This window comes from Rhea pennata, chromosome 1 (assembly GCF_028389875.1).
Source record: "Rhea pennata isolate bPtePen1 chromosome 1, bPtePen1.pri, whole genome shotgun sequence".
Taxonomy (NCBI): Eukaryota; Metazoa; Chordata; class Aves; order Rheiformes; family Rheidae; genus Rhea; species Rhea pennata.
This window is the reverse complement of record NC_084663.1, coordinates 146,659,351-146,686,642: the sequence shown is the minus strand read 5'-3', so window position 1 is coordinate 146,686,642 and position 27,292 is coordinate 146,659,351. Positions and strand designations below refer to the sequence as shown.

Below are 27,292 nucleotides of genomic sequence, written 5' to 3'. Positions count from 1 at the left end.
CAAGTGGTTAATGTGAGATATGGAAGTGTCCTAATTTTTAGGATGGTTAAATATGGACAAGACACCTGTGTACTGAATCACCTCACTAGAAGAATAATTTTCATGGTGAAAACTCAGTCCACATTTGCAACTGCAGCATGGTTTTCTTGGCTAAGCAGCAGGTTAATATTTGGGGATTTATGCTTTGATAATATACTTGAAATGAAAATTAAAATTGTCTCAGATGTGTGTAATTGTGTTATGAAATATGAAATATTAACTGGAATGTCTCAGAGTTGAATAAGTAATTTTAAATACCTTCAGATAAACTAGAAACACACACAAAGAACAACAGAGCTGTTCAGTGTACATTTAAACATTTTGTTTGCCCAACTAAAGCAAACTTGGAGCACAGTAGCTGTGGTTACCTGTATCTAATGAGATAAAATTTAGCTCTGAAAGGCAGTATAATTATATAGAATCACTCACTGGAGTTTTTGCTAGTTGTTTCCTACTCACTAAATTCCCTTTCTAGCACTTAAATTCATAGTAACATTTTAGAGGAAATAAATTAGTGGCCTTTTGTAATTACCAGCCAGTTCTCCTTGCAGCAGTACTGCTTGATCAACATTCAAGTAATTCTGTTGGTTGTCCATGGCGAAATACCATTTGGTAATGGGCTTAATGGAGTGTGACTGCAGATCAAATGCAGCCATGCTCATGGGATTCCCAGTGGAAAGCTGTGCATGAACAGTTGTTATGAGCTGTGCCTGAGGGACGGATAAGCAGGTGGTGGAAGAGAACAACTTTAAATTACATCCATACAGCTTGGAGCAAGACTGTCTAATTATACAAGTCCACTGTTTGCATGCAGAAAGGTGAAGGACTTGCACTTCTGCGTTGTGGTGGTAGAGTGAATATTAGGCCCTTTGTGGCGTTAACACTCAGGGTGCTAATAAGCTTTTAAAAAAATTGTTGAGTTTTAGAGTACTGTTAAAAAGACTGTGAATCTAAATTTATTTATCTATTCCATACCTAAAGCTTGCAGTGAGCTGCTAACTCCGTCGCTAGATCGAAAACCAAATAGTTTTGTAGCAGTGAGTGTAACTACACCTCCTCAGGCATTCTGGACGAAGCATGCACAAACAGAAATTATTGAGGTAAGTGGTCAGATACTGTGGGATTAGGTTTAAAACTGAAGCTAACACAAGAAGCATTTCTTCCTAACAAATATCACATTGCATTAATTATTGCCTTTTTTGTTTATGATTATAGGGAACAAGTAATCCTATCTTTCTAAGCAGCATTGCCTTTTTCCAAGATTCTCTCATCAATCAAATGACACAAATCAAACTCTCTGTGTATGATGTGAAAGATAGATCTCAGGGAACAGTAAGTATTTTTTATTCTATTGCCTCCTTGGGCACGGTGGGCTTTTCACCACAATACTGACGGAGGCCCCGAGTGCCTGCTTTCTCATGACTTCTCCAGGGACAGCAGGGTTCATGAGGAGGCTCGGGGAAAAAAGGAACGTGCCCTGAGGAGATGCGTTCTTCTCAAGGAGCCAGATTTGAGTCAGGGAGTGAAAATGAAACATTCACCTGGGCAGTCTGAGTCCCATTCTGTTATTGCTGTCAGTGTTCCTATGTCAGTGGGCTTTAGCTTGTATATTTTGAGAGGTGTCTTACCTACAGTCCTAAAGAAAGAGAAGGGCTTATTGCCCTCAGGTAGAAAGAGATTTCGAATAAATTATTGAATCTATTAAATTTAGAATTATTTTAATAATTAAATAATTATTACAATCATTTCATATTATAATTATTTATACTTTATTTTAAATTATAATTATATCATGTAATTAAATATTATAATTATAATTATTGTAATTATAAAAATAATATAAATGTATGGGCAAATGCACTTACATTTTTGTTCTCATATTTTTGTGCATAATAAATGTATTTTAGACTTCTGTGCTGTGGACAAAAGCTTTGTGCATTGCAAAGGTAAAAATTACAGTTCTAGTACTCATCTTTTTTCCAGATGTATTTATTGGGTTCTGGGATGTTCACTGTAAAAGAACTTCTTCAGGAGAGGAATCACAGGTTGCACATAACACTAAGGTTTGTAATGTTCTCCTGTTCCATTTAGGAATTAAGAAATCTCAGTTCCTGAAAGCATGCTTAAAATGTGATGAAAGTTGTCCATGAGATGTGATAAAACCCTTTTTCTTTTTTTTTTTTTCATTTTTAAGTTTCAGGCCACTATTAAAGGATAACAGATTTTGTATTATATGGTAATTAAAACATGTAGAACAAGGTCTATCATCATATGATGATAGACTTTCACTCCCAAAACATGAAAGTCTCTTAGCATTTGTTAGATATTGATTCTAGTTCTACATGTCAAGAAAGTATTGCAAGAACAATTTCATTTTTGTTCACTTTGTCTTGTGTATGTGTCTGTGGAGAGTGGAAAAATACTATATTTTTAACTATGCTGAGACATAAACAGCCCATGAGAGGGAGACCAAAACCCCTCAGAACAGAGGTTTAGCTATGTGGGATACTTTGACTAGATAAAGAAATTGAGGCTCTATTTATGATTTCAACCCCTGCATGCTGCTAAATATATTTATTAATATAATGCACCAAGGAGAGGAAGAGTTATGTTGTAGCAACATTGACCAATGTCATTTTCTAATTTAATTCATATTGGAAGCTTTATTGGAAAGAGTAGGACTCACGAAGAAACGAGGTAACAGTTCTAGTCATAGAGGTCACACATGCAATCCAGTGTTGGACAAAATTAGGCTGAGGATAGGAGAGGAGTGAAGAAAGCAAAGTGAGGTTAAGAAAAGGGAACTGTGATGTGTGAATGCACATTGTAGTTATGTGTAGGACAGGAATCATCCTCACAAAAGGGAAGGGGATGTCAGTTGAAGGGGAGAAGCATAATCAGAGAGACTGGAGAAGATGATGTTTGTAGTACCAGCGGAATCAGCACTCAGAACAGTGACTGTGAAAGACACGCAGGAATATGTTAACTCAGGCACAGCTAACCAAAGCATGGACAAAAGCTTTTGACACTAAGAGGAGAGATGGATGAAGTTTGGGGCTTTTTCTCAGTGTGTTGTAAAGAAAGAATTAACATGTTTTAACAGTGCGGAGCCAATAGAGAAACGAGTTAGAAAAGACACCAAAAGCATGACACTGATGATGAGTAAAAGTCTTAATTACTCATAGCTGTGAAGAAGAGAAGAAGTTTTTTGAGGGAGATGAGAAGGAAGAGGAGTGTGATGGCAGGACTTCCCTGGTCCTGTGTTAGACGTGATTATTCTGTTAGATGTTGTTCTTTCATGACTAAGTTGAAAATGGGCTTTAATAAAGTCATTATTTTGATATTGAGTATATCTGATTATTAGAGCAAATTGCATAAATACATGCACATCTTTTTTTTTCATTACATTTCCCATCAAATATGTAAACTGCATGTGAAGCAATGTTTTATCTATTATGTCTTAATGTCTTATACGTACTTCATACCTTTGACATTTAGACCTTTTTTGTAGTCTCGTTTGCTTATTTCTTTTGTCTCTCCAGTATTGTCTATTCCAGGGATTTACTTATATTTGTCTGAGTTCTCCCTGCGTATATTTTAAATGTAGACAACAATCTTCAAATGCTATTTAAAACTTCTTTTAAAATAATAACATAAAGTCTTTGCCAAAGATAGGCTGTGTCACGGGCAAGACAGAATAAGCAATAACACGTGCTGGAGCTGGATACAGAGGTTTATTTAAGAACCAACAGGATTAGAGCTTTTACACTGCTTAATTCTCTCATACACATGCTCCCTCAGTCGCTCCCCCCGCAGCACTATGTTCGCTATGTCGTGACTTGCCTGTCCAAGCGGGGAGGTTGCTGCTGCTCCGCGAGGGTCTAAGTGGTCCGCGGGAGCACAAGGTGTGATCAGCCTCATGTTCGGCACTTCTGTCTCATGTCTCAACTGTTAACTGGAGGATTCAGAACTGCCTCTTCTGTTTAGTCCAGGTGTCACCAGAATTTATAACCAACATATGCCAGTTGCAGCTAGCAAGTAGCAGCTTCTGCTAGAGAGTTGAAAAGTTCGGTTTTGAGCACCCTCCCCAAACATGGATGCATCCAATTATATGCCACCTGTTAATGTTCACAGTTTAAGCTGCTTTTGCATACAACGGGCTGATTGTAAAATCTGAACTGTGTCCAGCTTTACGGAAGTATTGAAACACACACATGGTTTTAGGTTGCCTGCAATTAGCAGGTTTGGCATTTGAAAAATGATGAGTGTTTTTCTAGTGTTATAATGTAAGAATATGTAAAAGTAGGCTGAAAAGCTTCCTATTTAAAATGTTCATTAAGTGCATAGATTAAAAAGCCTTTTATAAGTGTTCCCTTGTTGATAAACAGGTCCACCTCCAAAAAAATTTCAACGCAGAGTGTTTGTTGCAGGTCTGCTGAAAGTGACCGTGTAGGTAACATTACAGTTATTGGATGGCAAATGGAGGAAAAAACTGACCAAAGGCCTCCGGTGACAAGGTCACCTGATACGATTAACGGAAGGGTGAGTATGACCATTGCATCAGCTTCCAAAAGACACAGATTTGTCGACAACAGCAAAATAAACTAAGTTAAGCTCTGCTCTCAGCTTTCCTATCCATCTTAGTATTTATTAATTGTACTTACTGTCCATAGTGCTTTACAGCCTCAAAATGCTATAAAGAGCAACCTAATGATGGAGCAGCAGTTGTGTATTTTGCAGCGATGCTCAAGTTTGGGGTTAAAAATCTTGGAGAAAATTCTCGTTTACAGTGCATAAGTTTTAGATTAAGGTACTTATGTCTTTCATCAGAAATGAGCTCACGGTGCTGCACATTAGTGCAGCTGGTGCATCTATAAAGCAATAATCCATTTCACAGGTACAGCACACCTATGAATTGGAAGGCAACATCAAGCAAAGCTGGGATGGGGATGATCAGGGAATGTAGAGTGGAATTTCCAGAATTTCAGTAGGCAGCTTTTAAAGAGGAGATACCTTAAAAGATTTTAAGAAGACTGAACATGTTATTTGAATACTGTATTTCTATTGTAATGGCAAAATATTTTTTTGAGAGCAGGTATTTATAATCCTTTGTCAATGTAGACCTATGTTTAACTCTATAAATCTTGTATTCTGGATATATTTGTGATAATTGCAACCATGTATTTGTATCAAAGTTGCAGTGTGGATGAGTATCACTGTTTCAGGCCAGAACTATAGCTGTTATACATTGATGCTGTGGCTTTGAGGTCTTTGGAGCTGTGCTAACTTCAAGTAGCTGAAGAGCTGGATGATAATTTTTACTCTAGTAATAAATAATAATCTTTAGATATGGGTGGATTTATTATTTCAGCCTGTGGTAGTTTTTGTCTGCAGAAAACATATTTGGAATATTTATTTTAAACATGCTTTCTGTTGAATATTCCCTTCATGTCAGTATAACAGAGTCATCACTGCATGATCTGTTTCTTTTTTTTTTTTTCTTTTTAGATGGTATTGCCAGTTGATGAAAGTTTAACAGAATCTTTAGGAATCAGGTCCAAATATGCTTCATTGCGGAAAGATGCACTGCTGAAATCTGGTAAGATGCTATGGACTGTAACTAGAATGCTTTCAGCATCAGTAAAAGCCAGTATCTTGCTATCTGTGTTTGGCTGTAGAATATTTAAACAGATGTTTCATTTGAATTGGAACAGGCTGCTGATTGAGCAGCCCTTGGTAGAAGGGTCATACAAGAATAAATTATTTTATCATCTTCACTATAATTTCATATAGTAAAAATGGTAGAAGCAAAATTTCTTCATTCATTAGACTGTGGTGGAAAAAACTGCAGCCTGCAGGTCTATTCCTAAGCAATCAATGAGGGGGAGGAGGTTGAGGGGGAAATTAGAAGAAAGTAGTTGCATGACATTTTTTTTTTTAATACAGATTAGTTTTCCAGCAAGTTAGTGCATGAGGGAAAAATGCAGTATGTAAGTAAGTTAACATGTTGCATCTGTATTTTATTTTTTTTACCAGTGCTTTAAAACATTTGGAGTTTTTTTCTATGAACATTTGAAGAATGGTCATTGCAGAATGTCCATGCTTGGAAAGACTAGACTGGTATCATGCTAAACTGAATGCAGCATGTTAATGAATCTAAGGCACTTCACTCAATTCAAACTCTGTGCTTAAATAACATGATTTTAATACTTCAGTGTTTGGTGGTGCCATTTGCCGGATGTATCGCTTTCCCACGACGGATGGAAACCACCTAAGAATCTTGGAGCAAATGGCCGAGAGCATACTGTCGCTGCACATCCCCAGGCAGTTTGTGAAGCTTCTTCTAGAAGAAGATGCAGCAAGGTGAGAATGAGCAGGCTTCCATGTGCTGTATTACAGCAGTGATATGGCTGTTGCAGAGTTACCAAGGAATGCATTTGTGTTAAAGCACAGAGAGACTGAAGCAAAAATAGCAACAGGAGCAACTTACTGACTATGCTGTTGCAGTGAACAAGGTTTCATATCAGTATTTTTGCTTCTGTTCTTTGGATATTAGCTTCATTCTGGGCCAGATCCTTTTCAGTAGCTATAAATCAGCACCTCTGTACTGAACTCAGGCACGGCACAGGACCGTTTACACCAGCCAGGACTCTGATCCTTTGCTTTGTAGTGGATTTACCTAGAACTGAGAGAAACGAGAGAACTGAGAGAACGAGAAGAGAGAAAGGCCATGGGTCATGTATTGATCTAGTCATTTTCAGTGGAGGGTGGCAAGAGTAGTACCATTGCAGCTACTACATTATTCAACAGGAAATGTGTGGTTCTATAAAAAAGCAAGTTTTCAGGTACCCGAAGTAAATTTTTAATGATTCTTAGTTACTTTAAATATATTGGAGCCCAAGTGTTATTTTGCCCAGGTGAACATAAAGGACTGCAGGATGGAGAGATGTGCATTCTTAATTCATGTATGTCTGATGGGTCAATTGCTCCTAAACCCTATGTACTACAGCGGTGAGCAAGGATACAAATCCTTACTTTTTGGGCACGTTGGGGTAGGGCAGTGAGGCTCAGTGTTACTGCATGATTTGCATCAAAAAAACTTTTAATTTCTGGATAAAACTGCCTTGGGATGCTGCCAGTGGGAGTTGCTAAACGTGGAATATCATCTCCTCCAGATGCCAGTCCTCTTCAGCTGCTTGAGGAATATAGGATGGCCCCTGAAACGGTTACTACATCATTGGCATATGGCATTTTTGCTGTCTTCGGTAGAGACATTAATACCTATAATTTTTATAGTGCTAAAGATTCCACAAAAGTAATGTGAAAGAGAAGAAGGAGATGCTCATCTTTGAGCTGATGTCAGGCATGGCTAACTGGTGCAAATGATTGCATGTGTATTGTCTCTTACCTTACCTGAAAATCAACTGCACCGTGTGACTTGTGCTGTTTGCCTTCATGGTCATAGCAGTAGAATTTGTGTTGGAGGCTGCTCTGTGCCTTGGTTTCCCTGCATGGCCCAACAGGATTTTTCTTGATTAGAGCCTTAGAGCCGCTGTGTGAATCAGCATGTGAGCTGCATACAATTTGCATTTGAATGTAGTATGCTGGTGGGAGAGCACAGAGGTGCTAGTGGTGAGAAAATTGGTGGTGGAGTGAAGAATTAGGATCATACTGTAGTTAGGGGTCATCTGTTCCTCTCACAGAAGTATTGATAAACCTACAGATTATGTTACTCCATAATAGTGTGACTGTGGTAGGACTAGTGCACTAAAATATGTCATTTTTTAATATAGTATCATTTATATGTTTCAGCATATCATTTGTTTTTTTTAAAACAAAGTTTATTTTAAATATAAAGAAAAACAAATTTGAATTCAAAATTAATGTATCCCAATGATTCGTGGAGAGAGGGAGTCTGGATAGATGAGACAGCATAAATGAAAGAGTAGTAACCCAGCTGCTGAAAATTTTGAGAAAAAGAGACAACACTGAAACTAGCTGAGTATAATGAATAATTAGAGCAGCAGGCAGAGAAGAAAAGGGAACTCTGAAAAAGTGACTTCCATGCTGTGAAAAGCAAGCAGAGGTAGACCACAAGAGCACTGACTGCTCTCCATGAGTTGAGAGTTGGCTTTGAGTGTCAGAAGAATAGCTTTGAGTGGAAATCAAGCATACAGAATAAAACCAGGTAAAAATGAGATACCATAGGACAATGATGACCTGTTCTCATTTTAAGAGGTGGGAGGGAGAAGGGAGTCTCTTAAGCATTTTGTAGGTGTACTCTGAGTTTGCTTCTTTTGAAGCAATTAACTCTCTTGTAGGTAACCTACCTATTTATGAATCTTACTTTCCTGCATTTGTGGATTGTGGTTTGCAAACATAATAGTTTGTGTGTTCTATATAAAAGCCATGTTCTCCATGGAGATGATAAAATAATTTTAGCTATATTACTGAGTGTTGGCTTTTCATTTTGGGTATATTTGAATCTACTTCTAGAGGCCTAATTAAGGCTGACCTTAATTAAACTTAAATCTATTTAGTGCTCTAAGTATCCTGTACTAATACATTTCAATTCCTTTGGGATAATTTGAAAGAGAATGATGTGTTAATCCATATGAGCAGGAGTAGTCTACAGTGTTTGCATGTATTTTGATATTTTGTAAAAAATTATGACTTCCCACAAGAAGACTGCAGTTAAAAATTTTCTTTTTTTGAATGTGTGGAAAAAACTTCCTCATGACATGACTGGTTGAGTTTTTGAAATTCACACTGTGAATTCTTGCTGCTATTCTGTTTTGTTTTTAAGGGAGATGCACTGAGTAGAAGTGGTCCGTTGTGTTAACATCATGAAGCTCTTAAACTTTATAGAACAAATGCTGTATCTTGCAAGCCATCCTACTGTAACCTTGATGGCGAGGGCTTGGGATATGCTTGACTTTACATGCTGGACATGAGTTGTCCATTAATGAGTATATATAAGATTCTCTACAACTTTCCTCACTGTACCTTTAAAAGCACCTATTAATTATGAGGTGCAGCCGTGATAATATAAAGAGTTGGTAAGCTTCTCCCTAAGATGCCCTCTGTGACGTACATGGTTTAATGACCTGAAGATAACAAGAGGATAATTTAAGGTGAATGGGGAAAAAAGATGTGGCTTCCTGTTAGACTGTGGATAATGAAGTTCCTTAAAGCCTTAGCCTAGAAATGTGGCTGCTCAGGTGCCACGGATGAAGAATTGCAGATCCATGTTGCGTACAGTTCTGGGTTAATAACAAGGCAGGTGACTGCTAAGATAGTGTTTGTATCCTCTGAAATGCACGGCTCACATGCAGTTCTCACAATTACACTTCGTGAGTAATTAGTGAGAGTTAGTGGTCCATCTCCCTTTATTCAGTTGGGGGGACACTCAATGAGGTGTTGAATTCTTCTTTTTTTTGTCAGTGGTGTTATGTTTCTAATGAATTTATTTTAAGATGGATTTCTGTTACATACATTTGAATTAGTGCCCTATTTTGTGTTCTTGTTACAGTGTGGGAATTAGCACAATTACAATTTATATTCACAGGATACCTCAGATTTGGCCAAGTGCTCTCTTCTCCGTCCTCTATACTGTAGCCCAGAGGAGTGCTGGGCAGCTACACCAGCTCAGCTGCTCCTGTCTTAACTTCGTGGTGACAGTTAAAGTGTCCTTGGATAATCACAGCTGCTGTCTCTTACATAAAGCCACTCTGGCCCAGAGCTCTTTGAAAAGAGACAGCTAGCCGGGGGGATATTTGACTACCTAACATTTATGTCATGTACATCCCCTGGTATCACAGAACCCTGTGGGACCAACAACTACAGGATATGATAGCTTCTGTATCACTTGGAAGTTTTAAGCTATCAATTTGCTGCAGGAAGCCTGGGCTAAACTGCATGACTTGTTTTGTTCAGGGAGCTTGACAGGATCATCATAATAGCATATTACGGATAAGAAGTTTGCAAGATGGAAGTGAAAGTGTCTTTTTCCAAGTCACTGGTGAATACAGTTTACAGTATATTTGCCTGTTGGCAGATCAGTCTGATGATTTCTTGGAAACTTGCCTCCTTTTGATGATACACTGAATATTGTAGAGTAGGAATTACTCTGTCAAATGCTGTCTCAAACTGTATACAGACAATCGATTAAACTATGGGTAAGGGATATTGAGAGAATTGCAAAAAGAACTGCTGAATCCTTTTGACAAATGCTAGTTCTGCCTCCTCTGTGGTAATTTGAGTTCTGTTTAGTGTTGGCTTATTTACTTTTTCCCTTCTTCCTTTATTCCAAGTAATATTTTTAGTCCAGTATGATAGTAATCACAAGCATTACATGAAACACCACATATTTTCCAGTAACACTGTTGAGGAGCAATATGTAACATAGGATTGCCATGTGTGGTTGAACATCTAGCAGATGGGGTATGACAGATTTGGGGGCATTCCTGGGTGACTAGGTTAGTCTGGAGTGAATTCAGAATATGTCAGCTGAGGATGATCCTATGTTGCTCTAATGTGAAATGCCTGTTCTTGGTGAAGTGGCCAACTGAGCTAAACACTTTCCCCCCCCCCCTTCTTTTTCTAGGGTTTGTGAACTAGAAGAGCTAGGAGAGCTCTCTCCCTGTTGGGAAAGCCTTCGTCGACAAATAGTTACTCAGTACCAAACAATTATATTAACCTATCAAGAAAATCTAACAGACCTGCATCAGTATAAAGGTCAGCAAGATCTGTTTTCTGTAATAAAATGATGCACCTCAATTGTGCTTGTTAGTGTTCCTCTTAAGTTGGGAACCCAGAATGATTTTTTTAGGTAATTTTTCTTTAGTAATATTTATTGTGAATTTGCTGATGATCTGGGAATATTTGTCTGTTTCTTTCTCTTATTTCACCCTGAAAGTACAGAACAATTATGAACAATAACAGAAAGGCTAATTTTCATGTATATTTTTCTCCCTTTTTTTGCTTTCAGCACATAGCAAATAGTGAACAAAGATCTTCAAGTATTTAAGCTTAGGCAGAAACAGAGGATTTTTAAATTTCAGATGCAGAATAATTATTTTTCTCCTGTATTTCCCAGGTCCTTCATTTAAAGCCAGTAGCTTGAAAGCTGATAAAAAATTGGAATTCGTTCCCACGAATTTACATATACAGAGAATGAGAGTCCAGGATGATGCAGGATCAGGTACATTTTTTCTTTTCCTCTTTCTCCATTTTATTCTGTTTCTTTTTTCTCCATTTTGGATTTCCATCCTCAACCCCATGGCCAAGTTTCTCCATACTGTTACTCTGTAGTAGTAATACTACTTGATGTCACCTTCCCTCCTTGGATTCTAAATTTCTTTACAAAAGAGGAGGTGTAAGTATAGTTGTCCCTGTTTTAAAGGTGGCAAAACTAAGTTCTGGAGTTAACTGTGCCCAGGGTGACACAAGTCAGCCTTGATGCAGGGGAATCCATTGGCTTTGGCAGCTGTGCCCCTTCCAGTCTGTTTGGATCTTTTCAGAGTAGAAAAGGTTCTGACTGTTGTTTATTTTTAATTTTGTTTGCCTTTTTTTTTTCTAGAGCCATCAAATAAAATCACACTAGTTCATTCACACGTCGTTTCTTCATAAATAACCTAGTTTTTCCCCTTCTTTTCATGCTAATGACCACTAACCATGGGCACACACTTGTACTGTGTGTATCTGTCTGTGGGATCCCTGTAATGGCAGGTTTATTGTAAAGGCTCAAGGCTTCTTTTTTACAGGCAGTCTTCTAGATCAAGAAACAGAGGACCTGCGTTCAAGTATGGTTTTTTTCACTTCAAAAGAGTTCTTATTGCATTTCCAGGGGCTCTAAAACAATTCTGGTTTTCTGTATCCTTCAAAACACTAGCACAAGACTTTACAAAATTACTTTCAGAGTAGTTTTTAAATTTCCCACAGCCGTTTGTCCACAGATGAAAGATCTGTGAAAAAATGAAAGATGACAAGCTTTCATTTGTAAGTCCTTTTTGTCCATCCCAGATCAGAACTACGACATAGTCACCATAGGAGCACCAGCAGCTCATTGTCAAGGCTTTAAATCAGGTGGCTTGCGGAAAAAGCTGCATAAATTTGAAGAGGCAAAGAAACAGTAAGTAGAAATATTTTTGTGTCATCTGATCTCATGCCTTTTCCTAGTGGTTCATGCTCAGTGGTTTGGAAAATCATTACATTCCATGTTTTTGTTGCACCTCATTCAATAGTTCTACTATACACTGTGAAGAATAGTTCATTTTTTTCCAGAGAATGAGGAAAACAATTTCTCCTTTATTTTACCATATTTGTTTGTTTATTGATAGGCCCTGTGTAGCAGTCTTTTTAGCAAAATCTTTAATTTTCCAGAACACTTGTTGGAATATTTAGTGTTAGAAAATTTGTCTGTAGAACTTCCTTAGCTGCACCACATCACAGTTTCAACCCATTATTTTCAGGGAACTTCCACCCCTCTCATAGCTTCAAGGAAGCTGAACTTCAAGTTGCTGAACCCTCCGTAGTACAAAACAGCTGTGCTTGATAGGCAAATTTCTCGCTGACAGTTTGGCTTGAGTTCTGGGAATATTGTAAAAGATTTTTCTATACTGCCTTGAGGTTTAAGCAGATTAGGCTTCCAAACTCAGTCTCACTCTGCCCTACAGGCAGGATATTTAATCTCCAACAGTCCCTGTCTTCAGGGACCATCTAGTGACCTCTCCGGAAATGCAACCATATGTTCTAGAGAAAAAGGTAGAAGCTGGGAAGGTCACATACGCTAAAGCGGCAGACCTGCGTCGTGTCCACTCTGACTCCCAAGGAAAACATAATGCTACCCGGGCTGTGTTACCTTTACTACTTTACAGAGAATTTGAGGAACAATAAGAGCAGCACTGCAGGGAGTCACTGTAGCCAGGGAAGGAGGATCTTGGTAATGCTCTTTTGAAGAAGGGGTTGATGGTTTGGAGTTGATGTGAAAAGTGTGTGACCTGAGAGTCAGGCTCTGCCAACTGCAGAATCAGTTTTGACAGTGAATGAGTAAATAGCAGCATCCTGTGAACATCAGTCAGATGTATAAAAAGATCAGTACAAAAATCTGCCTGGTGTAGTTGTTCCTGACTTACAAAGTGAGTTAGGATGGGACTACGGAAAACTGAATCTGGAAACACTGGTACGCTCACCCTTCCTATTCTTTTGACAGCACTATTGCTTTCTGCAATACCCTTCTTCTGTCACCTTAGATGGGTCTCACTCTTGCAATGTCCAAGGTCCTGTGTGTTTTTTATTCTCCCACATTAGCTAAGCTGATCAGAGAGCTTAATTTCTGTCCAGTGCTTTTGCTCTAAAAATGGCATAACTCTTCTTTCTGGGTCCAGGAAAACTGCAGGTTCCACATTTGAAGAATAGCTTTTCTGTGGTAGTACTTTCAGCCGGAGATGGCACAGGTTGTGAGCCCTTTGTTACTCTGTAGTTATTTTGGGGACTTTTCCTATTCCAGCATTCACTTAGAAGAGAGTTTTCACTTTTATAGTAATTTGTTCCGAGTCAGGTAAAAGCAAACAGGAACAAATAGCATGACCATACAGAAAATCATAATAGGGTTTTGATACAGAAGGTTAGAAAGTGAAGTATTAATTATCAGGGATTTCATCCAGCCTTTTTAAGGAGGTGTTTCTGTTCTAGAGCATTTATTACACTCATTTTATGGAACTGTGGAAAGCCAAAAAAAAAATGAAATATTCTGTGGGTTGAGATTAACAAAATGAATTTTGAAAGACCTTGTGCTATGTAATTGAGACCTCCTGTTATGTGCTTAAAGTATAAAACCAGCACTGTGGGCCACAGCCACTAGAAATTCAACAATTTCAAAGGACGAACTTGAAATACTGCAGTGTAAATGGAGTCAGTAAGAGAGTCCCTTCCAGTTTGATATATGTTAAAAAAAAATATATCCAAAACAACAACAATACACAGGTAGAGGCTGTGCCTGCCAGCCAGACTGCAGCCAGGAATGGTGGGATTCATGTTCTTCATCTTCCGATGTCTTCAGTGTAGATGTGAGCTCAGTATCCTGGCGGATACTGGTGGAGGATATGCTCGATACCCTAATGTAGGTGTCTACAATAGGTGAGGTTTCCCATTTCTCTCCACGGACCACACAGGCAATGTAGGTTGGTACAGATACAGACATCTATGCTACAGGTGTCTAAAGCTGGCTGAGCTGCATCCAATCCTTAATTTCTGTTGTCAGTGTTAATTTTAGGGCCTATGTTATCAAAAAGTTAGGGCTTGGGATTGCAATGGTCCTTGCTAGCCTGAATACATCAAGAGTAGGATCTTGATTGGGATTATTGGTAAATTTATCATGTTAGGTTATGAATCCTGTGTCTTGATAGCTGACTGAAATATATTGTATATCTAATGGGTGTGTGTACTGATCTGATGGTACGAATTTCAACTTGGCTATTAGTGTAAAATACAAATTTAGGATCCTCCTAGTAAGCTGGCCTTTTTAAGTACTTCTTTGTTAACATACAAACCCGTATAGTAGAGCTGCGTTCCATCTCTTTGATTTCGCTGTTATGTAGCTATTGTTTAGTTCTGTTATCTTACACTGGCAAGATCGTTCTTTGCAAGCCCACAACATTTCCCCCGAACAGACACGTGGTCATCTGGCAATCTATGATTTTCCTTACAGATTTAATCGTACGTACGTGCCTTGTTGAAAACATGACACAAATCTGTTATTTCCCCAAGCATCCTTTGCTTTGTTTTCTGCTTTTGGTATTTGCTAACAATCTGCTAATTTTATTTTGGTTTTTTGTTTTTTTAGCAGTTATGAGGAGTGTTGGTGAGTTTTCTGTTTCTGAGTGTTTTATAGAGAGGGTTTCTGTTCCTTGGGTGTTTCTTTTTTTCTTTTTTTCCCCCTTTTTCTTTTCTTTGGCAAAGATCTAGTATGTTTTAAAACGTGCAGGGCTTTTTAATGTCATGCATCATGGCACCCCTCATTTTGCTCTAAATGACTGCAGTTACTTTTTAAAACATGATGTGTGAATGAATTTCATTTCATCTGCAATGTTTGTTTGTAATGAACAGCTAGTTTCCTGGCTCTCTCTGATCAGAAGTTAGAAATCTGCAGATCAGAAAAAAAGAATTTGTATGTTTTCCTCTGTTATTTCTGGTGAAGACATGTAATTATTTAGACAGAGAGAGAGAGAGAGACTTTCTACCAGATGTAGAAGACAATGAAGACAATATTTCTTTTCTTTTTTTTTAACCTTTATGGTGACATATTGGGCATGGTTTATATTTTTGTAATCCATGTCTTCATTGAAACATTTTCACCTACCCTTTGTGTATTTTTCTTCATGCGGCATTCAGTGCTATAAAAAAGAAACATTACTTGATGGTTGAACAGTGCAGAAGTTCTGCTCTAAATTACTTACATTTAGGATTGAATCCTAATCCACTGAGAGCTTTAAGCCTGTGTTGTAGCTTACTTGTGTAGTCCAGTGAGAGCTGTTCATTTTAAAAAGCAATTGCAGGTTGGAAAGATTATATATGTGAACCTTACACCATAAAATTTCCCCCAATCATCCCAGCAAATGTTTGTGATTAAAAAAGTAATAATTCTAAGTTAGATCTCAATATGCTGCATGGCCTTTCCTGCCAAATACTTCATCTTTATGCATGTTAACCACACTGTAGTGGAAAGAAATTGCTCAGAGGAATTATTGCTAAGATCACTGGTCAGTATAGAGCATGTCACGTGCAAGGAAAGTCCTAAAAGCTAAGATTTATCTTCTCTATGGCTTAGCAGTACGGGCAAGTGGTCTCTGCTCAGGGGGTTGACCAGAGGGACACAAATAAGGAAACTCTTTCAAGAATCAGTTCTGCACTTTGCCCTTTGAAAATGAATCTGCCAGCTTTTAACAGGAACTCCGACAGGTTAATAATCAAGCTCCCCTCTTGCCTTAATGTCTATTAAGGGGCAAGAAGCCTTATATTTGGCATCTGTGGAAATTATTTTAAAGCAAGCCCCAGGTGACTCTCCTATATAATCCTTCACCCAGCAGAGGTGACGAGCAGCAGGATTCACTTCTCAGCAGTAGGCACGGGAGGCTGCCCTGCCTGCACCCTCTCTTCTACTTTCCGCATCGCCTCTCAGCACAGATGTGCGGTTCAGTGCTGAGCCTGCTGCTGGCCGAACAGACTTGTGTGCTGTGACTGTGCTGAAGCCATTTATCACCGGAAGAAATGAATATAACAGAATTAAGATAATATACAGTAGATGGCTCCTCTCGATGCCACGGCATGAATGGGATGTGACACTTGTCACAACTGGAGCTGAAATAACACCCTGATTTCTGTACAGCTTTCATACCAGGGGGAGAAAAAACAACATGTTGCCTGGAAAAGGGAGAAATGGTGGGTTGGTTCCAAATAATTATGCTCTTACGTAACTTCAGCTATCTGAAAGTTCATTTTCTTCTCTTCCACCCCCAAATTGACACTCTCAGTGGAGACACAGTGTACCAATATAAAGATATGTTTTATTGGTATAGTTCGTTTCCCTTCCTATTTAGAAAAGGCAAGTTTGGTGTAGCTTGTACCGTTACGGTTGATTCTACCATAGGGAGAGTTGTACCACGTCCCTTGTTCAGCCTAGTTTGTTAGGGTGTTTGCTGCAGAAGCTGCAAACCAAAGCTAGATTCCCTGAATTGGCCTGGAGATAAGAGAAAAGATTGCTTTTACGGATAACTCAAATCAGGCCTGCAACGGAGAAAAGTACATAAAGCAGAAGGCATTTTTAGCAATAGGGGATCTAGGTGGCATTTCTCTGTTGGAAAGAGTGCAGATTTTCTTTTCACGGTGATAATAGGTAGTTTGTAAACCTGGCCTCAGTGAGGTGTTGTTTTGTAAAGAGAGGGAGATAGGGGCAAACTGTCCATGAAAGCAATGTTTTTGTCTCTGGTGGAAAATCTGCACACATTCTCCTCAGCAAAATTGGCCTTCTAGTATAGGAGCTCAGCCTTCAGTCACTTGACGTAAGGGATTAATAAATTTGCATCTGAATGCTTTCAGTAATGGCAGATAGGCTCTAGGATCATGTTCCTGCTGTGCAATTGCCCACTGGCCTTTCACTGTCTCGCTAGCTTAGATGAATTTTTGTTGTCTGCCATTAATTCCCCAGCATGCCACTGTAGCATATGTACTTCCAGATCAGTTTTCCCTCTAAAATCATTCTTTCTTTTTCAGCACCTCAACAAGTTCCCAGTCTATAATCTACATCCCACAAGACATCGTTAGAGCAAAGGAAATCATTGCACAAATCAACACTCTGAAAACTCAAGTCAGTTACTATGCAGAAAGGCTCTCAAGAGCTGCCAAGGATAGATCAGCTAATGGCCTTGAAAGAACACTTGCCATCCTGGCAGACAAGGTAGGAGAATAATATATCCCCAAAGTACAGCATATTCTGAAGCACACTGCGGTTTTTTTAAATCTCTCTTTAGTAAGCTTTCTTGAAACATCTATTTTACCATGTACAGTAATTTATTGTATCATGTACAGTCCTCAAAAAAAAAAAAAAAAAAAAAAAAGAAAAAAGAAAAAGAAAAAAAAAAAAGAAAAATCAGACCAGCCTATTGAATTCACTGCATTTTATTGGGGTTTTCTCCTACCTTTCACACCCATCTGCCTCCACCTTCTCTTGAGAGTGCAGTGGAGAGCTAAGAGTGTCCTTTGGTATCCTTTGTTCACTCATCATGTTCCAGAAATGACCATTCTTTATTTCTTTTATACTCTTTTCTTCATAACCATTTTTTTAAAGTACCTTTTAGGCACCTGTCAAGCAGCAAAAAGTGGACAAAACTTAAGTAAATTAAGCTCTTTTGTAGTGTCCCACTGATGAAATAAGTAATAATGGTGGCATAGCTTTTGCCTGAATTATAATGGTATGATTCAGTTACTTCTCCATGGCTGTTAACAGAAGTCAGACTGAACACAATTTTATTGACAGGGACAAAAGACAAATACGTGATCTCTTAAGTCCCTGAAGGAGATCTAAAGGTTCTAGATAGCAGTAATGGCAGCGATATATGCTCAATCAGTTTGCCAGAAATTGTCCAAGTTGAGAGAAAATGTATTCAGCTTCCTGGAGCTCAAAAAATGTGATTACATATCAATGTATTAGTTGTTATAATATTCAGTCTAAATCAATACAGCATATATAATTAATCTGGGGACAAGTAACAGTTGGGCAATAGTATAACTTAGAGTGGGCTTATTTTGCTTTTTTTTAATAGACATGCAGATCAAATTATATTCTTAATCACATAATTTATAGAAATCTTTTAATATATAACACTACTAAATATGACAGGGAACACATTGTGTTGACTAGGGGATTATGTCTTTAGCCCTCCTCTTGAGACTTACTAGCTATTGGGACAGAGTGGTGAAGGTTAAACATTGGTATCTCTACTGTTACAACTTCTCGATATTGTAAAAAATGTCTCCACATTGTTTTAACCTTTCATCAAATGGTGAGTGAAGTGCTAATAAATATGCTGAGAATCACAAATTTATTAGTGAAGTTTTCAACAAATGCAAGGCTAAAACAGTAGTATGGACTTTGGAAATACATCCTTTGTATTTTGACATCCTATATATCTCTTTAAAGATATGCTATAAACTGATTTTAAAGGTACCTCAGAGACTACTTAATGATGGTTATTTTCTTTTACAAAATATTAGTTATAATATTTTCTTTCACAGAAAGAAAAAAGAAGAAATTGTGTACAGAATAATGAAAAGGTTTTAAATTGTGGGGGGATTATTGCTTTTTAGACCCGGCAACTTGTCACAGTCTGTGATTGCAAGCTGTTGGCAAATTCAATACATGGACTGAATGCTGCTAGGCCAGATTATATAGCTTCAAAGGCATCTCCAACCTCTGGAGAAGGGGAACAAGTGATGCTGAGGAATGACCAGGATACACTTGTGGCCAGATGGACAGGAAGAAATAGCCGATCTTCTCTGCAGGTGGATTGGCATGAAGAAGAATGGGTATGTTTGCTCAGGGGAGTGATGAATATTTTCTTTTTATTTTTTGTCTGCTGGATTCTTTAGTTTGTAAGCTCTGTAACTGCTTATCAGAGATCCAAAGGATAAGTATTTTGGAGCACATTATTGTGCATCTTAGTCATCTACTAGAGATACTGGTAAACTAGCAAAGACAAGCCTTAATAAATAATTCTGTGTCTGCTGAATAGCAGAGATTGTTACTTTTGGTGCAGAGCTTCTGTGAAGTCAGTTCCAAGGGAAAGTAAACAGTTTTTAAAGTAAACAACTGAGGATCATATTACAAGGCGCTCCTAGACTTTACCAAAATAAAACATATTTTGTGTTTGTTAGCTATACAGTCCAATCTTGCAAAGTTTTCTCCTATTTTGTTTCCTGATCTAAATATTTAGAACTTTCCATCTATTTTGGTTATAAACAATTTTTAAAAATTGTTTGCACTAAGGATTAAATGCTTCTCCATTCAGCTCAGCCAATTAAATGAAAATTGGCTTGTGTTAAGCATTGTCGTTTGTAATAAAAACAGAAGTGAATTGAATTTCAAAAATAATCCAGATTAATTAAAACAATGATTAATATTAGGAAATATCAATGTAGAAGCGAGATCCAATTCATTCAGAAAATAGATCCTTACACATTCTAATTGTTTTGATGTTCTTTGACTTGCAGTCAGACTCACAGTAATAAGCTACTAATAAAGCCGGTTGAGTTAATTAGATACTAATATCATCATGTAGTACTTTATCTGTTACTCACATGGTTATACAGGAAAAAAAATGATGTGTGGTTGTAAGCAAATACTATGTAAACTTTTTCCATCTATAAATAGTGCTTTTGCTTTTTCTTTAGTACAGTGGAGTTAATCTTTCTGCAATACAGACTTGATTATTCCAAATCTTGATAATTATTGCAGAAATGTTTCAGATGGTTTTAATTAACATTTGTATTTATTGTATTTTTTTATTGCTTCATTTCAGTTCCTTTGCCTGCTGCTACAAAAGCAGCATTTACATTTACTGAAATAGCTGCTTTTAAATGTTGACCAAGGAGACCAGCTCTGAACAAGTTAAAGTGGGCACTGCCTTCTCCAATCATACTTCTAAAATTGTCTAAAACTTCTCTGCATTTAGCTTGCATTTGGGCCCATCCATGCTTAGAAGGGAATGCTAAGTCATCTCCATCCTTAGCCTTGAAAGGAGTGGGAGACATCCGCTTCTACGAGCATTTTGAAGGGAGAAGAGGCTGTCGCTGGATTCTAATCACCCTGGGCCTTAAGGAAACACATCTTTAAAGGAGAAAAGTAAATGATTGTCAGCCAAAGTGAGGAAATGTTTCCCAGTCAGACAAGTTTCAAGAGTAAAAAATGATGCCTATTGAAAATAAGAATAGTGAATCATAGGTAGAGGAGACATGTAGAATTGTTCAGCACATTTAATTTTAACATAACTGTGCAGTTTACATGTGACATCTCTACATGTTATTGATATGCTGATTTATTTATATATACAATGTTTGTGTGTGCACAAATGTAATCGTAATAGCCCAGAGGAAACTTTGCCTAGAATCACACCACAAAATGTGTGTTTCAAGGGATTTGTTACCCACTATCTCTTTGTTTTTTAAATTGAGAAGAGAATGTTTTTCTTTCAAGGAGAAAGTTTGGTTGAATGTTGACAAAAGTCTGGAGTGTATTATACAGAGAGTGGACAAACTTCTCCAGAAAGAGCGCTTGCAAAGCGACAGCTGTGAAGACGTTTTCCAATGCGATATCAGCTGTACTAGTAAAAAAGGTAATCGGGACACTCGCGCCTACTGGATAAATCCAGAAGATTTAAATGAGACCTCATCTTCACCTTCATCATCCTCACCTTCATCATCCTCACCACCATCTTCATCCACACCATCCTGTGCATGCCATTCTCTCAGAAACACAAGTGCGTATGCCAGACCCTGCTTCTCACTGCTGTGCTCTTGCTGTGTGTTGGCCTCATTCCTAAGCCTCTGCTGCATCCTTCCATGGGTCTCTAGCTCAGTGGTGATGTGGAGCACTGGTGTCAGTCAGAGGAAACTGGTGGTGTACTGGGAGCTGCGAGCTTAGGTAGGAATCCTGATCCAAATGAAATGGCTCTTATTGATTACACTGGCACTGGGATTGCACACTGGGTGTTTTGAGACTTGTAAAACAGGTGTGGGGGTTAGCTGTGTGAACACCTCTGGTGGCTTTCCTGGTGGCTTTAAAGCTCCTGTGGAACAACACCTCTGGTGGCTCCTATTGCAAACAAAGCTTATTAGAGTGAACCTTTATAAAAGGTTGAATAAAACATGAGAGATGTGCAGGCACTGCTGCAACAGCAATGGTCCCAGATGGGCTGCCAAAATAAAGGCGGCTCGCCAAGCAGACCTATTAGACTGAGCTAAACTTGGAGGAACTTACTGGAATTTAAAGCGGATATTAACCGAAATTGTCAAGACTGTGGTGCTAACACACTTGATTAGTTAGATTTCATGTAGGCGGAAGGTTGGAGTTGGCAGTGCAAAATCTCAGTGGAATAAACCTGTCCAAGTCTGAGATCACAAGAGTCCTGAGTAGAATCCAGTTGCATAATGCCATGAGCATGCGAATGAGAGGGATCAATTTAAGTTGACAGTTTTCCAGCCTTGCATTAAATTTCACGATTATTTCATTTACATATATACACATTTGGCTTATTCTCCCATTCTTTACTTTAAAAATTGTCATAGTCACTATCATTTTTCCATTTAATAGAACAAGTGTGCCAAGTTTAGCTCTAGAAAGATAGATTTGTGTTTTCATTTCCTTTCTCCTGTTCTGTCTTAACTATTTGATGGCTCTTCCCCCCTTGTGCATGCCTGTGACTTCATGTCCATTCCATCATTAACATTGCAGTAAAGTTGGAAGGCAATACCTTAAGGAAAAAAAAAAAAAAAGAAAAGAAAAAAACAAGAGGGAAGTTAAAATAAAAAAAATAGATACTATTTTGTATAGCTCTGTACTTCTGTTATATCTGATTTGCTTAGTATCCTAAATGACTTGGTTTCCAAGATTAGACTGACATTTTGAGGTATTAAAAAGGAATAGGGGAAGATGACTCTTGTTTTAGAGTGTGTTCTCTATTAATCTTAATGACTAGATTGTGTTCTACCAGTTTGACAGCTTTAAATGTTTTTATTTGCCAGCTGGTTTTATGAAGTTTGATGTAGATATGAAAGTTTTATCAGTAAATCTCAGTGCACCTTCATATCAACAAGTTTTGGATTTTTAATATTAAAAAGAATAGGAAAAATCTGAGGTGAGTGGTATCAGAAGCTTTTGCAAGCTAAAAGCATCTTAGAATAATCATTTTCTTTCAAAATTTACCCAGAATTTTTAGTTAAACTTTTACCTCTGCTCTGGATCTCACATATATCGTACCAAAAATGAATTAGCTACATTTACCTACCAAAGGTTTTGTCCATGCCAGAAGTTCCTGCAGTCTTTTCCTCTGTGTCTGAAACAGGAAAAAGAAAATCCCATTTAATCCACAGAATTTGACAAATTAAATCAAGAAGTGTAGCAAACTTTGAAGTTGAGGGGCTGCCATTTCCCAGTACTACCTAAGTTTAAGGACTAGATTTGAAGTCTTAAGGTCTATTAACCACTCTTGTCCAAACCTATCTTAAAAAAGTCCTGGAGAGGGAATTCTGTTTCTTAGGTATCTGATGCGAGACATTTTTCATACGTCTTAACAAGCAATTTGAATTGCACTTGGGAGATTTACTGGAACACAGGGCAAATTTGAGTGCTTGATCATTCTCATTAAATTTAGTTGCTAATTAAAGTTCAGGGTTTTTTGACGGAAGAACAGATATGTTATAAGACAACCTGATCTCACAGAAATTGATTGGAATTTTTCCATTAATTTCATTTCTTATCTCCACACCAAACCTACTATCGTTCTTTACAGCTGATCTTGGGAATAACTGAGAGACAAAGAAGGTCCATTCTCTAGGCTCAGACCCCAACATTTTCAAGTTTTTCTTGTCATATATTCAAAGAAGTACTGCTTTTTATTTTAATAATTCTGAGGTTTGAATAATTGACATTTTGTCAGATGAACAAATGAATAGATGAGCAGCCAGAACTTAGTTTGAATACCATGTTAAAAAAACAAACAAAATTAAACCTAACCCTATATACTTCCAAAATCGGTAAGAGTGATGTAGAAAAATGCTACTGAAGGACTTTAAAGGGTCTTTAAAGGGTCACCTCTTTAGAGGTGAATATTTTGAAAGAAGTTACTGCCTAAAATAGTAGAGGGGAGACTTAAGATTTTTTATTTTAATTTTTATTTTCATTATAGACTTAGATATTTGTTATGAAAATTGCATTGGAGCATATAGTTTCCTTAATAAATACTGTAAGATTTAACTTACTGAGAGGTTTTTATCCCAGATTGTTTAGCTCAGATGCTTGTCCTTATGCTTATAATTTAATTTGATATTTTCTGCTGTTATTTTCAAATTTGTAATTCATTGACTATTGAACCTAGATATGAATACAACAAATTTTAATCTGTTAGTTTAATGAACTGCTGTTCATTAATGCAAGACTTGCTGTAGCAAGGTATGTTATCCTTCTACTGTTTGTGTTGCACGGTAGCTATTTTCGTCTGACAAACTGTTCCTACCACTGAAGTGAGTGTAAAACTGTCACAAGCTTTGGTGAGGAGGTTTGAGCCTTTAAAACACAATCCAATGCTGGTGTTAACTGTTTCAGAAATTGTATAGCGTAGATTTGTCTTAAATAGCAAAATACTGATACTCTTGCAGCGTAGGTGCATTAATGTCATTTTCAGTTAAGTGCGTGAGCACGCTGAACTTAACTGCTAGTCTTCTGCTACTCTGTTTAGCTGCCTTACTACCAGCTTATTTTATAATTGCACTAAGCCGGTGGTTCTCAAATAGTGCCTTGTGGATCGCTGGGGATCGGCAGCGCCCCTGGGGCAATCCCTCGAGAGCTGCTGAGCTTGAGAGAGCCTCCTTCCCTCCGCGGCCCCATCCTGGTGTCCCCCTGCGCAGGAATGGTGGTGTGGAGGAGACAGCCCATGCCCGCGGTGCCCCGGGCCCGGGGACTAGCTCTGCTAAGCTGCGGTTTGCTCCGAGATCCCTGGCACCGAGCATTTGAGTTGCTTATGTTTGGACTGTGTTGCTGCTCCTTAATCATGCATGTTGCCCCTCCATTTTTGTGCAGATTGCAGCCCCGCTCCAGAAGAATCCAGCCCAGGTATGTGCGTTCATGGCTTCCGCTTCTTCTGAAAACTGCAAGTTTTTGTTTATATTTAACAACTGAACAAGTGCCTTGCTGATAAGACTGACCATTATTGAACGGTAATGCTCTGCAATATCATGTGGTTTACCTAGACATGTTGAGAAGTTGTTATTTTCCTAAATGATTTTCCTAAATAAAAGCGCAAGAGATTGGCTGGTAAGCACTGTTAACTACGTTTTCACATTTTCACGTCCAGATATGGGAGAGCATTTGCTCTCCCCGTTTGACACATTTGAGTAAACTAATGTGGGAGGCAATGGTTTGGGGCTTGTTCCCAGTGTCACTGAAGCCAGTGGGAGCCTCATTTAATGAGTTTTCAGACATGCCCTTTCATACGTGCTGGTAAAGCTGCCTTTCTGAAGGAGCACTGGAACATAGAGCAGTCAGCGAGGCTGATGGAAACCCACCGTGGCGTGGGTATACGCTCCAGGCAGCCTAGGGCACTGCAAGCCTAATGTTTCAAATACTAAATTAAAACTTTGATCATACTGCTCACCTTCTTCCCTGTCTCCCGGTAGTTCCTCCCACTGTTATTATATGTACAAGGTCTGAGTAATATGCCTCAGTAACACCCCCCATTCCCACCAAATGGCTGTAATTTTTCCAGTCTAGGATTAGTTTAATCTGAGCTCAGTGGAGGTTTCATTGATGAACTGTTACAGCATGGGCTCCAGGGTTTAGCAAAGCCAGTGGGAAATAAAATCCCCCAGGTAAGTATAATTTTCAGTTTTCATCTCCACAAAATCCACAGAGTATATTACCATTCTTCTCAGCTGTCCACTCTGGCTGCGGTCACTCTGTTTGCTTCTATCACTGAGGAAATGCTCTTAGTCTATGAAAGGTTGCATATGTTTTTAGTTCTTGGAACATCCCTTTACTTTTTGCAACATCTGAATGTGATATATAAATTAATGCTATTTATTTATTTTTAAGATGGGCGTAATTAAAAGCAAACAGGTTCCCCTAGCTGGGCACCCAATTGTACCCCAAACTGGATTTTAGATGTAATTAATTGAGGCTGCAGTGTAGCAAAGCATTTAATTCTTAATTCCCTCTGAAATCATATATGTCTTGACTAGGAGCTTAGACAGGTTGTCAATTATATGCTGCTGGATCAGACCTAAGCATCTGTTTCACCAGTTACTTAAATCTGTCTTTTTCAGAGATCTTGAGTACTTGTAACCATGACTTAAACACAACAGCAACTGTAGGTGCCCAGTACTTTGATTTACGGACATTAGGGTATCTTTTTTCTTCTTCTTTTGTTTTTTCTTTTTTCTCTCTTGCAACATATACCCTGAAAGACTCAAGATACCCCATCAAGGCTCTGGAGTCAGTTGTTGTGGATCTGGAGAAGAAAGACTCTTACCAAAAATAAAATGCCTTTTCCCATCTATGTGAGAAAGGCTTCACTCTGTGACTTTATAGGTCTTCCCAGCCTTTTTATTTATTTTTTTACATGCCACATCTCAAAGTGTGCCTTAAGATATGGCTTTGGTCAGCACTGCTCATAAGAAAAGTAGGAACAGCCCTTGTTTAGGAGAAATAATTCAGTTAGAGCTATTTGAATGGGGCCTACGGGATTTATCTCTCGTCATGTGTTTCTATAAAACACACAAAGCAAATGACAGACTTTCTACTGGTTTGTACCATGCCATCTTTTAAATGTGGAATAACTTCTAATGTGAACTAAAGACCTCTGATAGAAAGTGGGATTTATGTCCAAAATGTATCAGAAGCTGGCTTGGACTAGATCTCCAGCTGTTGTAAATCTGTAACAACTCTTTCCATCCCCATTGATTTGAGGCAATATACCAAATTATTCTATCTATGGATTTGCCCAGTGGAGTCAATAATAGTTTTTAAATAATGATATTTTAAATATTTAAATAGTTTTAAAGTGGCGTCAATAAATAGTTTAAATAATAGTTTTAAAACATCAGAACAGAGCTCAGAATAGATTTCTCATTAGAATTAGAGTGCTCATGGTGTTTGAAAGCGTCATTGATTAGTTTTATAATATATATACTTTCAAAAATAAAGGTCTCTTAGGGAAATTAGTGAGGCAAAGACGAAGAAGAAGGGAGGGAGAACCCAAGTAAAAGTGAACACTAGAAGTCCTTTCAAATAAATGTATTTAAAAGCTGTTAGTGCAATGTTCCACACTGATTCAAGCCTGAGAGTGGTTTTTTTGTTCCTGTTTTACTGTTAATGGCAGCTACTATTGACCAAAAAATTACACATGGACACTTCTGTGAAACAGGAAGTGAAAAGTGATTCAAACTGTGTAAACTGACAAAGGTTTTCCTTTTTCTCTGGTCAGTATTTTAAACCAAGAGAATACATAGCACAGAGGAGTTTTACTCATTATCTCAAAATGCATTACCGTACTGCATGTGAATCTTGAGAGAAAAAAAAATCTGAGGATTGCATTAGCCTCAGGCATTCTGGTGTACCTCCAGTGTATTGTATACTATATATATACACACATTATGTGTATATATATATATTTATACTGTATCTATGTATATTTATATATCTATATAGATATAGATAGTTCCAATCTAACATAAGGAAAAACTTTTTACTGTGAGGGTAACAGAGCGCTGAAACTCGTTGCCCACAGAGGTTTGGGAGTCTCATTCCTTGGAGGTATTCAAAAGCCATCTGGACATGAGCAGGGCAACACGTTCTCGGTGACCCTGCTTGAGCAGGGGGGTTGGACTAGATGATTTCCAGAGGTCACTTTCAATCACAGTTGTTCTGTGATTCTGTGATGCTTTATGATTACCATATGTTTTAAACAAAGTACTGCCAAACACCGTA

General features: G+C 38.1%; 1 protein-coding gene across 10 annotated transcripts in view; it reads left to right on the top strand.

Annotated features, from left to right (window-relative positions):
- Nucleotides 1-27,292, top strand: part of INPP4A (inositol polyphosphate-4-phosphatase type I A) — a 134,033-nt gene that overhangs the window by 80,014 nt on the left and 26,727 nt on the right. For 3 of the 10 annotated variants that reach the window (XM_062601579.1, XM_062601578.1, XM_062601584.1), the window contains exons 6-19: nucleotides 1,021-1,139; nucleotides 1,255-1,371; nucleotides 2,023-2,102; nucleotides 4,428-4,581; nucleotides 5,548-5,638; nucleotides 6,255-6,402; nucleotides 10,646-10,776; nucleotides 11,138-11,242; nucleotides 12,064-12,172; nucleotides 14,885-14,902; nucleotides 17,311-17,494; nucleotides 18,904-19,122; nucleotides 20,789-21,071; nucleotides 24,389-24,421. In XM_062601579.1, the coding sequence (XP_062457563.1) occupies nucleotides 1,021-1,139; nucleotides 1,255-1,371; nucleotides 2,023-2,102; nucleotides 4,428-4,581; nucleotides 5,548-5,638; nucleotides 6,255-6,402; nucleotides 10,646-10,776; nucleotides 11,138-11,242; nucleotides 12,064-12,172; nucleotides 14,885-14,902; nucleotides 17,311-17,494; nucleotides 18,904-19,122; nucleotides 20,789-21,071; nucleotides 24,389-24,421 (1,791 nt within the window). The remainder of the gene's footprint in view (nucleotides 1-1,020; nucleotides 1,140-1,254; nucleotides 1,372-2,022; nucleotides 2,103-4,427; nucleotides 4,582-5,547; nucleotides 5,639-6,254; nucleotides 6,403-10,645; nucleotides 10,777-11,137; nucleotides 11,243-12,063; nucleotides 12,173-14,884; nucleotides 14,903-17,310; nucleotides 17,495-18,903; nucleotides 19,123-20,788; nucleotides 21,072-24,388; nucleotides 24,422-27,292) is intronic. The other 7 variants (XM_062601587.1, XM_062601582.1, XM_062601586.1 and 4 more) reach the window with 7 other exon arrangements.